At 32.8% G+C, this 13,470-nt stretch overlaps 1 protein-coding gene across 1 annotated transcript in view; it reads right to left on the bottom strand.

Moving 5' to 3' along the window:
• The window catches only part of LOC136028882 (irregular chiasm C-roughest protein-like), a 206,513-nt gene that overhangs the window by 129,665 nt on the left and 63,378 nt on the right, over positions 1–13,470 (bottom strand). Inside the window, exons 2-3 of the mRNA XM_065706834.1 lie at positions 11,222–11,487; positions 716–954 (exon numbers count right to left, since the gene is read on the bottom strand). Coding sequence (XP_065562906.1) covers positions 716–954; positions 11,222–11,477 — 495 coding nt within the window. The 5' untranslated portion in view covers positions 11,478–11,487. The remainder of the gene's footprint in view (positions 1–715; positions 955–11,221; positions 11,488–13,470) is intronic.

Below are 13,470 nucleotides of genomic sequence, written 5' to 3'. Positions count from 1 at the left end.
TGGTATCGCTGATTATTTGGTTGGAACAGTGATCAGTGGTGTGACTCTGTAAGCTCAGCCAGAGTCGACCAGCTCTAAATGGGTACCTGAAGAAATCTTTGAGAGTTGTGTCTCGTTTGAGAAGCGAGGATTCATGGCAGAAACACATAACAGAAAATATGTTTGATTTTTGGCAAAGTTCAAAATATTAATCGTTATTACAGTTTTTGGAATGAATTCAAATTTTGATTAAATTTCCAACTTTTTAAGTATCTCTAGAAAAATGATCTGTATATGGTCTCGTCAATAGCATAGTTATTACAAGGGACTTATGCAAAAAAAAAATCATAAATTCTACTGAATTTTGGGGAACTTTTTATTTAACTTATTAAATGGTTTTTTCAATCCCTTCCCCCAAAAAAATCACGCACACATGCCTGGTTCTCCCAGTAATTTCTTTGGAAAAAAAGAGCTCATGCTCTTATCCCCGACAACTACTTAACCCGACTATTACATAATTAAATCCGAGGATTTCTATACGAACAAGGGCGTTTCAAGGAATTTTTTTTGGACCCAATTTTTGCAAGAAGTCAATATTCACTCAAACAAAAAAATTATTCATTCCCATAGATAATAGCCGCTGATAAAATTCGGGAACACTTTGAATTCTCCACATCCTAGGTTTCTTCCATAAATATCGACATTTTCGTTTTTTTAACAAACAGTGCAATAATACCTCAGAGGCCGGTTTTCCTCCCCTTGATTGACACTCCAATTCTACTTCTCTGTCTTCAGTCGTAACTAAATGTGAACTTTGAACGATTTGAGGCGGATCCGGAGGTACATAAACAGTAAGAGTAGCATATCTTGAGCGGATTGGACCTTCATTTTCCGGATCTGGTCCTGGACCTACTTGACACTGATATTTCCCCTCGTCTTCTAAAGTGACAGGCTGTATCCTTAGGGCGTATGTTCCTGGAAAAGAGAATATTAACTGATATCAGAATCAAATGTCAGAAACAATATTAAATAAGAACATTTGTAAACTTCCGTTTTTATCAATGGGTACGTTCCAGAAGCCAATTATTATTAACAACAATTACTTTTTTATCTTCAAATGGCTTATCTCTAAATGACCTGTTTTCAAATGGCTCTTCAAACTATTTTTCTATCTGCAAATTCAACCCCTTATATGGTCATAATCAGTAGTAAAATTTTATTCTTTCTACACTTGCAACGCCAAGAATTGACCTTTTATTACCTGGATTTTCGGAATGCAAATAATTACTAATTAATTAGTGAATAATTAATGATAATTTCATGCTGGAACGCACCCAGCCCGACTAATGTATGGCTCTTTCAGAATTCGATGGAAATTAAGCACCAGATTCTGCAGAATTCACAATCCATTTCTCTAATTCCGTGTGACACACTTTTAAACGAAGTAAGAATTACGCTTTTTCAAGCCCAATTTTTTAAGCCGACAACAAAACGTGAAAAATCATGCATGTTTATATGCTAAATATGCAGTGCACACGACGAAATTTCGTAAGGATAGTAAAAACTACGCATCTCGTGTGAAAACCTCACTTTAATCACAAATTATCTATTCCGTTTAACGCATCATTAATCTGAGCTCTAACTGCAATGCACAAGATTGTCAAATATTAAAAAAAAAGTTCAGTGATTATATACGCATACCATGGATACGTATTCACTTTGCCTTTTATCGTTCTGGGTTTTATTCACTTTAAAAAAGAAGGATATTTCATCTGTACGCAAAAGTTCGCGTTTTTACTTCTTTTGTACGTCTAAAACCTAATTTCTTTTTCACTAAAAAGTTTACTGTTTTCATATTTTCACTCTTAAACATATAGAAACTATTCAATTAACATAATTATTCAGAGAATTTGATAAGATTATCTAATTTTAGGACGATTTCCCTTTTTAATTTACCTTGCAACTTTAAAGTAACAGATTGAAATAGGACAGATTTCTAGGATTTTTCTTCTTGTAGACTATAAAATAATTGGCGAGCCTGAGGAAGGGAGGAAACGATATGACTAGTCACCAAGTGAACAATAACAGAAGGGACATAATAAATGACCCATATATCAGTCCTATATCCCCTCTAGATACAAAACAGGGATACATGATAATGAGTCAAATACAAATTTCTTCAGTTGAGTAATGTCCTTTCATACCAGCAGTTTGTCCCAATTTTAAGCTATATCCCTTCCAAGCTTTCCCCGCTGGTTCCTGATTATGCCTAGCAGACCTTCCCTCTTTAAATTCTCCTTTTGTAAATTAACAGGAAAATTGTCTGCTATGTATAATGGTACTAAATCATAGAGAGCCCTGTTTCTTTAGACAGAAATCTAAATTCCCTACAAGCAAAACTAGAAAGCAAGGATGAACTGGAATTTTCGAGAGAGAGTAAATACTCTTTATGTAGGGACAAGGAAAGATGAGGAGACAAATTATCTTGAAAACAGCCCCTCATTTCTCCCTCTTATGATTGGTATAAAGGAAACCCGCAGAAAAATTCAAGCACAAAAACGAGCACTTTAAGCACCAAGCACAGAAAAATTTGTAGAATTTTTCAAGAGGAAAAAGCCAGTAAAATATGCCCAGGGCTAAAGTTTGAAAATAATTTTTCTGATAGAAAATTGGAATATTTTATCGTAAAGTTGCAATATATCCTTTTTGTATTTATTTAGGAAACTAGGGAAGAGAAGGGTACCTGAAATTCTCTGCCCAGTTCTGTGATCCGCACCTATTTCCCTAAAAGATTTTCTACTTCTTCCTAAATTTTGGAGTTATATGTCACTTGAATGGTTTTAGACATAAATATAAATTTAAAAATATTATTTAAAATAAATATAAGTATTATTTCAAATATATAATATAAATATAATTATTAATTATATCGACCAGATGATGTCGACGCATTAATGTCGACTTGGTAGCAGCAGCCTAATTTTACGAGCAGTCTAGTTAAACATGCTTCAGTGGCTCAGTGTTTGGATGAAGGTAGTTTTTTTTTTTACGTGTAGCGATTGATACGCGTTAATTTGACGTCACTAATAACAATTCTAACCAAAACACAGTAAGCACATACTACAACAGTCGACTTGGTGTGTGATTTCAATTAAAATGGGCAATTAAGGGTTCTTGAAATCACTAATTATAAATACAAGGTTTATATTGCAATAAGAACATATTAAAGTAAAGCATAGTAGAGAGCCTCATAATATAAACTTTCCCAAAAATCAAAAACAATTTTTGAAAACAAACAAACTAGGTTTTCCTCTAGGCGAGGGATGGTGGACTCTCATAAATCATGTGCACCAGGTGACACTTGCTCCAGAGTGCCAAGCGCGGTGGAACTGTAGAAAACGTACTCGGAACCAAAAACTGATTCATAATTATAGCGGACCTGGTGTGAAAAATAAGCCTGAGTTACTTCACGTTAAGTTCCTAAAGTAAGCCCCTGGCAAGCTCAGGCCATACCACAGGCTCATCTGTTTGTTCGTTAATTTGCAGAGTTTTTGCATATGTGTTGTTTTTTCCTTTCTTTTTCTTTGTACTCTGCTTTTCTTATGTGTTAATTAACGGGTTATATACTATTATAATTATTAAAACTGGGTTTTTAACTGGTATCAAAGTATGTTGGAAGAAAGGAGCATAAAAGACCGAATAAAAACACAGTGAAATATTTTTAAATAAACAACTGCAACTTTTACGAGGAAAAAAATTGATGCTAGCATACTTCATTTTTTAAATAAAAGTGAAGCAGGAGGTTAAAACTTGAACAGGAAAAAACCCTGTTAAAGAGTCGATTACCCTTTGTTGAAAGGTACAATACGGTAAATGGACAATATATAATTACGAGTTTTTAGTTAATTTAAAAAGAAAGAAGAAAAAGTATTTTCATGTATTCAACAAAAACCCCAAAAATGTGTTTAACAATTAAAGTGCAAGAAATAATGTACTTTCGCGAACGGTAGTTGAGAGATACAGCGTATATATATATATATATATATATATATGTATATATATATATATATATATATATATATATATATATATATATATATATATATATATATATATATATGTATATTGACAAAATTCAAAATTCCACATTTTTGTAGATAGGAGCTTGAAACTTCTACTGTAGGGTTTTCTGATACGCTGAATCTGATGGTGTGATTTTCGTTAAGAACTTTTTCGAGATTCTAGGACTTTTAAGGGATGTTTCCCCCTATTTTTTAAAAAAGGTAAATTGTCTTAGGCTCGTAACTTTTGATGGGTTTAAATAAGCTTGATGAAACTTATATATTTAAATCAGCATTAAAATGCAATTCTTTAATGTAGCTATTGTAATCAAAATTCCGTTTTTTTAGAGTTTCGGTTACTATTGAGCCGAGTCGCTTCTTACTACAGTTCGTTAACCCGAACTCTTTGATAGATTCAAACATGGAAAAAGGATGCTAGGAAAAGGATTTACAGGTAATATTCAGACACCATTTGTTTTTCCTTCAAGGTTTTTTTCCCTTTTGTTTGTATTGACAGCTTACCTCTCTTTTTGTTGTTTTCACTTCCGTGAATAACTGGAATAGCATTTCATTTGTTGCTCAGAGTGGATATCCCTCTTGGATATCCCAAAAATGAAGGGATAATTTGAACAAGAAATATACATGAACGTATTGCAAGATAAAGTAGACGGATTTAATCAGGGTAAGACCTTACCTCAGAAAACTTAATTTAATTACATGAAAGAAATACCCACTCAGGGATTACCATTACGCTAAACAGATGGTAACAATGGCCTCAAACTAGGGTCAATATTATAAATGCATAATGGTTAGATATAATTTACGTAATGGGGCCAAGAAAAGGAGACATTCTGTTGTCAAGGATACAACAAGCAATATTTGAAAGAATTTAATTTTAATCCTTTTGAAGATCAACAGGAATTTCCCTTATAAAAAGTTTCCAGGGTCCAGGTCATAATGTAAAAGAATGATTACATATATGAAAATATTTTTGTCCTCTTAAAGAAGACAGCTAACCTTAGAGTGAAGTTAAAAAATACTTTATGTTAATCCACTTTTGAATTCTGTTCGCTGGTGAGATGATATTGCGAAGGGTGTGATTTGTTTTAGAAAAAAAGTTCTTTTGCATAGGAATTAAACAAATATCTGAATGTTAAGAAAAGTTGAATTTTTTCATAATTTGGTATTTAAAACGAGAGAGACATATTATTTTTCTAAGTCTCCTCTCTCTCTCTTGTCTCTGCTACTCTCTTCTCCTTGATTTGTCTAATTCCTCGATCAATGATGGGGAACCAATAAAATCTAAAGCTACTACTGACAAACAGGGGCGACACTCGGGGAAAGGGAGTATACTACCCCCATATTTTTTTGTCCCTCTCTCCCTAGATTTTAAAAATCCATTGTCTGTATACTCAATGAAAAATACCTTTGTCATTTTCATTCAAAAACACATTTTGCCCTTCCCATGCCCCTTCTATTTTTTTTTAGTGAATTGACGCTACTTTTGACAAACTATTTCAAACTTCAAATGATAGTTTAAAAAAAACGGAACAATTTATAAATTTCTGAGATATGACACAAAAACGAAGATCAGATTCATACACTTTTAATACTTTTAAATATTGTTACTCTTTTCCATTCTTTCTTTTAATTCCAGATAAGAGGGAAAATGGCATAGAGATAAACTCAGATATTTTAAAGATGATTGATGATACTGAAGTTTAGTTCACTGTAATCTTACTAACGAAAATGAATCCCCGTATCTGCTTCCCTAAATGGATTCCATCAATCAGAAACCTACTTTCTCCTGAAATCTGCATTATCACATCCCTAGAATCAGATTTGCTTTTCAATTATAGAGAAATTTCTCAAAAATCGATTTGCCATATTATTTTTTATCAACATCATTGGCACTAAAACTGTTCAAGATAGAAGTTGTCAAAGTGAAAATGACGAAGTGGTTTCAACTTCACTGACTATAAAACATTGAACCATAAAAGAATTAGCACCAGATTAAAAATGATATAAACTTAGTAAACTTCGTCAAAATGACGAAGTGGTTTCAACTTCACTGACTATAAATCTACGAATGATGATAGAAAATAATATGGCAAATCGATTTTTGAGAAATTTCTCTATAATTGAAAAGCAAATCTGATTCAAAACTGTTCAATGATGAACATCATTGTGATGATGTTTATCATTATCATTATTTAATCATTATTTAAATCATATTCATAATCATTATTTAAATCGATAAAAATCGATTTGCCATATTATTTAGTGCCAATGACTCATCATTGGCACTAAAACTGTTCAAGATAGAAGTTGTCAAAGTTAGATGACGAAGTGGTTTCAACTTCATTGACTATAAAACATTGAACCATAAAAGAATTAGCACCAGATTAAAAACGATATAAACTTAAAATGATTCATCTGAATTTATTTAATATAAGCTCATTAATTAATCTTGTAGTATAGATACTCATTGATTAGATATAATTAGCTAAAGCTTTGAAAATAAATTGTGCTGTTTACAGGAGTTTAATACACATTTTAATGAACATACACAAAATTTAACATAGAAGAAACATGTTTTTATCCCAATCAAACAATAAATCAAAAAGGGACCATAAGAAATGAAAAAATTGAGATATTTTGGGATTGCTTTTTAACGCAAAAATTACCAAAGGAGAAAGATCAAACCAAAAAAAAATCAACCGCAGAAAAAGAAGAAAAAGTAAAAAAAACTTCGAGCCTGACACCGCGATACTCCCCAGCTATTATGATTTCCGAGTTTATACTCCCTGAAAAAAAAATCCTCCACCTCCTCCTCCCCATTATGAATCGAGTCTAAGTGCTCCAATACATTTGAAGGAAACTAACTATGTATGATTGACAATGGCAAAAGTATAAAACCTGGTATCTATTTCGAATTCAGCCTTTCAGTATATCTAGACAACTTAAAAAGTCCACTCTCTCGGTCTCCTAACTGTTTTAAAAAGTAGAGTTGAAAGAAAGAGTCAAACTTTAGATTAAGAGCGGGGCGTTGAGGAGGGACTAGCCGCTTTCATATACGGAGTAATTTCTGTTCGTTTTAAGTTTTAGTATCGCTCCTTACTTTCAGTTAATTTTTTTTTTTTTAATTAATCTCGACAAGAAGCTTTTCAATTGGGACGTTCTAGCATAAAATAGGAATTGTTAATACGAAATATGAAGATTCACGCTTCAATCGTAAATATATTTAACAAAGACTAAATGAAAATGAAAATATTAAAAAATTATTATTTAGATTTAAACTTATTTGCTAGCAAAGAATAAAATACAAATTTTGAAAAAACTTTTATTTCAAAATACACGAACAAGTGTTTTTATTTCTACTACTTGGAAAAAGCCAAACTTTCAATATATAAAATCAGGCATATTTTATATTAATTATTTTATATAATTTACAAGGCATATTTTATATAACATGTATTACAACTTATCACTGCGTATTACATGTATGTTTATTCCATGTATGCATAGCTATTCATCGTATTACATCCTACTACATGCATTACTTCATTTTTTCATCCATAAGATTTACCGAAGACTAGAGAATGGAATGGAAAAATATATAAAAGCTATTCTTTTATCTCAAAGTATACTAAAAAAAAATTAAAATTTTTACCGCTACCAAAAAAAAAAAAAAATTCATGATTTAAAAGTCAGACATGCCGTGCTTTATATGAGTTTTCCAAATAACATGTATTACAACTTATTATAGCGTACTGCCTGTATAATTACATGTACTATATGTATGTTTAATTATTTATCGTATTACACCCATGTATTCCTTTACGCTTTCACTCAAAAGGTTTACCAAAATCTAGAAAGAATGAAATATATAACATTTCATAAATACCATTTTATTTCAACATGCAATACAAATTATTGTATTGCCACCCCAACACCTAGTTGGTGGGGGCACTTCGCGCCTCCCCCAAAGCCCCCCCGCGCGCGTAAGTCGTTACGCGCCATTGTAGTTGTGTCCCTGTGATTCTAATGATTGCCCTTGAGCTTTGTTGATGGTGATTGCTAATCGACCATTCCCTGTGTCGCCGTCGTCATTTATATATCCCCCTGTGCCCCCCGGCGTCCCCGTTGTAGTTGTGTCCCTGTGTCCCGGTCGTCATTTATATTCCCTGTGTCCCGGTCGTCATTGGTGTCCCGGTGTCCCAGTCTGTAATTTCTCTTTGAGTGTCCCGGTCATCATTTATATTCCTTGTGTCCCGGTGTCCCGGTCGTCATTTGTGTCCCGAGTCCCGGTCTGTATATACATTCGTTTTTGAATTGGTCTTTTTTTAGTTTTTAGTTTTTTACCTTTTTTTTATTTTTTTAGTTATACCTCATGATTCTAATGATTGCCCTTGGGCTTTGTTGATGGTGATTGCTAATCGAACATTCCCTGTGTCCCCGTCGTCATTTATATATCCCCCTGTGCCCCCCGGCGTCCCCGTTGCAGTTGTGTCCCTGTGTCCCGGTCGTTATTTATATTCCCTGTGTCCCGGTCGTCATTTGTGTCCCGGTCTGTATATACATTCGTTTTTGAATTGGTATATGATGAAATAAATTTTTGTGTTTTTCCCCTTTTTTTCTTTTTAGTTTTTTTTTGGTTTTTACTTTTTTTTAGTTTTTTTATTTTTTTTTTTTCTTTTTTCTTTTTAGTTTTTTTTTGTAGTTTTTACCTTTTTATTTTTTTTTTATTTTCATTTTTTTAGTTTTGTTTTTCTCCTTTATTTTTCAGTCGACAAACATGACGTCAGTCGACACACAAACATGACGTCACTCGACACACACACACACAGACAACTTATTTTTATATATATAGATTAATTGTATTTACACGCACTATCACACATACACATCTAACATGTATTACAACTTATTATAACGCATTAAGTGTATGTACACGTACTATCACACATACACATTTAACATGTATTACAACTTATTATAACGCATTAAGTGTATGTACACGTACTATCAAACGTACACATACATATTTAACAAGTATTACAACTTATTATAGCGTATTACATGCAATTACACGTACTATCATACGTACAGATGACATATTTTATCATGTTTCCCTCTTGGGAGCAGGCTAGTAAAGAGCAAAACCAATCTATAGTTACACGTATTCAACGACAACTAAGCCTAGGTTTATATCCAGGCTTTTATTCAAAATTCTTAGCCCTTTCACGGCTTGTAAAGTTCACTTCGACATTTTCTGACTCTCTGTCTCCGGAAAAATCTTCCAATGTTTAGACACTCGCCCGCTTAAAAGCTCTTTCAGCCACTTTACGGAGTGGAAAAAAAAAATTACACTCAAAGATAATTTTGGGACATCGATGTTTGTACTTGGTGATAAAACACGCTCCCATTAGGGAACGAACTATTTCAAAACCTTGGTTATAACGTGAAATGAAATGAGAGAGAATAAAAATCAAGTTCAAAGTTTGTTGAGATAATGGTGATTATGCTAGAAGAGGATTTGTTCATTATTCTGATAAAAGTTTCAGAAGTTGAAAAAATTTAATCATGAGCCCTTGCTGTGTGAAAATTAAACTTAAAAATGCTGAAAGGGCTAAATAAAATATCAATGTAATTGGGACTTTGAGATAATGCATAATTAGAGTTTTAATGTCAGACTGCTTCTTTTACACTAGGTTGATAACCATATAAAAAGGATGTAAATTAATTTGAACTTAAATAACGTTTTATACCTCCTAGCTATGGAACCGAAATATTCATCTTGTTAAATTTCATAATGATGCTAAGACTGTTTTGATATTAAATTTAATTGTCGAGTATTTTCTCATATACTAGGTAGAAACCATATAAAAATAATTTAAATTGTTATAAAAACCAACTTTTTAAGTGTATCATTTGGATGTGAATAATGTCTTATTGTGAGCCTAATTTTGCATTTATCTATTTGCTTTGCTGGCTGCTGTTACATATAGAGCCGAAATATTCATTTAGGACGATTATATTGTCCTAAAATAATTCCTCGTTGTTATGGCTTTTGTTTTTTGTAACACTTGGGCTGTAACAAAATGCCCGGATGTGATGAAAAACTAACCCTTAGCCAAATTCGAAAAAACTTTTAGAAGGAGACATTGACTGTGAGGGGGAGCTGTGAATCTGATCTCCCTGAAATTTTAAGGGGGAGCAATGACGTTCTATATCTTGGCAATAATAGGTTTAGGAGGCAAAAATGCTGAACTTGTTCGGGCATCAGGGATACAATGCAAATATAGACTGCAATTATTGCAAAGGTGTAATTTTGACATAAATTTTGCAGAAGAAAAACCGAAAATCCATTCCGAGTTCTTATACTGTAACTAAAGATTAGTTGTTTACTTCGGCTTCGACGTTGATTCCGACTAGTTGACTTTGATATTCAACGGAGATAAGGAGTAATTACTTTGGTATTAAAAGTTCTTATTTTCAAAAAAAATACAAACGAGGACAGCAGAAACAAAATGGATGAAAATATACATATAAATAAAATGACACAAAAAAATAAGATAAAAATTAAATGTTAAAATCAGAAACATGAAAATACATACGTAACTTTCATAATATATGTAATATAATAGATTTTACAATATGTTATAATATGTATAAAAACTAATATATATGAGATATATACAACATAGGCTTTACCAAAAAATGAAGACGTAAAATAAAAAGAGAAAAATGCAAACGGGGAAAGTAAATATAAGACGTTAAAAAAATCGGAAACTTCTAACTATTTTGAAAGTTAAATAAGATAATGGACATTGACAAAATCAGTTGATCGAACTCAAAAATAGCATTTTGATGTGTATAAAACAACATCAAACATCATTGCATGAATTGCAGAAGCCAACGACCCACTGCACCACAATTGTTGTGAATGCACAATTTAACAGTTATTATCATCGTATCCTACAAGCTAAGTTAGAAAGAAGAGGCGTAGTGACACAATCTTCGTCCTCTTCTTTTTTTGCAAAAGGGAGCATGGGAACAAAACTTTGTTGTGGGGCACAAATGCCCTAAGATCAGAAATTGGGCAACAACATTCTCCCTGCTAATAGCACATTGGAAAACAATCTGTACGAAAGGGTGAATAAAAAGACTGTTAATACCTTCATCATCAGTTCCGATCATTGAATATCGTTCGAATTCGCTTAGCTCCCTATCCGTCCCTAGTCCAAAATCATCTTTGGTCCACTGAACTTGTCCAGACTTGTTGATAACACGGCAAGCAAGTACAACACTTTCACCATATACGGCAGTCTGATCCTCAGGTTCACGTTCAAACCTTTGACTTGATGGCTTTTGAGAAGCACACAACGAAACAATTGAGCACAGTATTATAGCACCCTTGAATTCTTGCAGCATTTTCAGAAATCTGAAAAAATTGCAACCTTTAGAAAAAGCTGACATACGCTTTAAATTCAAGCAGTCCTTGAATATAAAAATCCATAAAACTACGATAATCGTCCAAAATCATCACGACCCTCATAAGTAAACTATTCAAAAAATTATAAAATGGAAATGGATATTCAAGCTATGATCAAGCTTGAAAGGCTTTCTAGGAAGTTTGGTAAATTTTTTTCAAAATTTATTAACCGCTTAACCAAAAATTCTGTTTTGTTGCTTCTGTGTTGACTTTTCCATAATGCACTAAATACTTCTGAAACATGGAATTCTAAACAAATTTCGAGGCTATTTGGCACTGTTTCCCTTTCAAGATCCCTCGACCCTTAAAGATCCTCCATTGTATAGGGTGAGGCCAAAAATTACAAAACAAAAACACTGGAGGCACATCACTAAGTACAAAGCCGAAGCTACTGCTATTAATATGGCTAGTGCCTAAAGCCACTTTATTTTGCATTATTGCGAAAATGCACTGTGCCCTGTCTGAAGGCGTGAAAAGTTGTAGGTACCACAAGGTACCCGCACCATACTTATGAAGGTTACCATCACCTCTGATGAGAATAAGCTGGCGTGGATACAGCTTCAGTTCTTATGACGGATAAGATACATCTTTCAGAAGACGGGGTAGGAGGATAAACCCCCAAAGATATATTTTGGGTAAACAATTTCCATGGATGTTCGGGTTTTCTTCTACCTCCTCCCCCTTCTGTGGGTGTGAGAATTAAATAAGGTCTCTAGTCATTAAGCCAGTGTAGTCTCTGGAGAATTCTTGTCTTTTGTGTTGGGTAGCAAACTATTTAGCAAGTAGCCATCCATCTGTTAAAACTAGTGGCATATCCCGAAGTAATTGATGGTGCAGCAAATCCTTGTGTAAAAACATAGAATTTAAATGTTTCTATATTCTGGTCACCAGGTGTTTAAGTTCGCATTTATACCAAAATACACCAAATTTATTCAGTTTCAGGTTGACTGAATGATTTATGCGTTGAATAAACGTCCACAGAACATTTCATTTTTTTTTTAGTCTAAAAAATACAGCCCAAAATATCAGAAATCTCAAAAAAAAGGATAGCATAAAGGAAAAGAAAACACAAATACTAAAAGGAGTTATATAAAGAAGAAAAGAAAAAATCTAAAAGATATGAAAAGGAGATAAAAACAAACTTTATGTAATATTGATTCTTATTGTTTTGTTAAAATATGACAAAACTGCGTGCCGAGCATCTCTATTATTATTCTTATTTTTCACCCACGCTACACAAAAGTACAATACGTACGTTAACACATAGAATACAAAAAGAAATAGAATATTTGAATACACCAAATGATATTTATACTAAATTTATCAAAGTCCGAAAACTCTAGCAATTTGAATTTCAAGTTTTAGAATCTTTAAAATCTGATGTAAAGACAGGGATTTAGAAAAAAAATAAAATCATTAACTTTTCGTTAAAAGAAGATTGAGAGAAGTTGACAGAGAACCGAAAAACGAAAAAAGAGAAAAAAGGAAGCTCGCCTGTTCAATTAAATAAAAAGATACAAACTTTGAAGGAGAAGAAGATTTTAAGATGGGTAAAAATTGTATGTTAATCAAAGGACAGGCTTATCCAACTTAAAGCTCCCCTGCAATTTATTGGCAATACAAACAAGAGGTTATTTAGACTGTAAATCTTAGGTCGATTTTACGACTTCTATATTAAGCGCAGGGGCGCCAATTGTGGTAGGTGACAGAGGACGATGCAACCTTATCTTAAATTTTCTTTTGTATTTTCATTGAAAAAAAAAGAGAAAAATACAAAGCCTGCCTCCGTCCCAGAATTTGAAAAATACCTTTTACGAATCCTTATTTAAAAAGTAGCTGTATGTATTTTTAATCAATATTTTTTACTTTTACTCGGCTTTCTAAATCGGTCTATACAATAAAAACTCGGTTTCCCCAAAAGGGCACAACAGG

Source organism: Artemia franciscana, chromosome 7 (assembly GCF_032884065.1).
Source record: "Artemia franciscana chromosome 7, ASM3288406v1, whole genome shotgun sequence".
NCBI lineage: Eukaryota > Metazoa > Arthropoda > Branchiopoda > Anostraca > Artemiidae > Artemia > Artemia franciscana.
The sequence above is the reverse complement of the archived record's forward strand: the minus strand, read 5'-3'. Positions and strand labels throughout refer to the sequence as shown.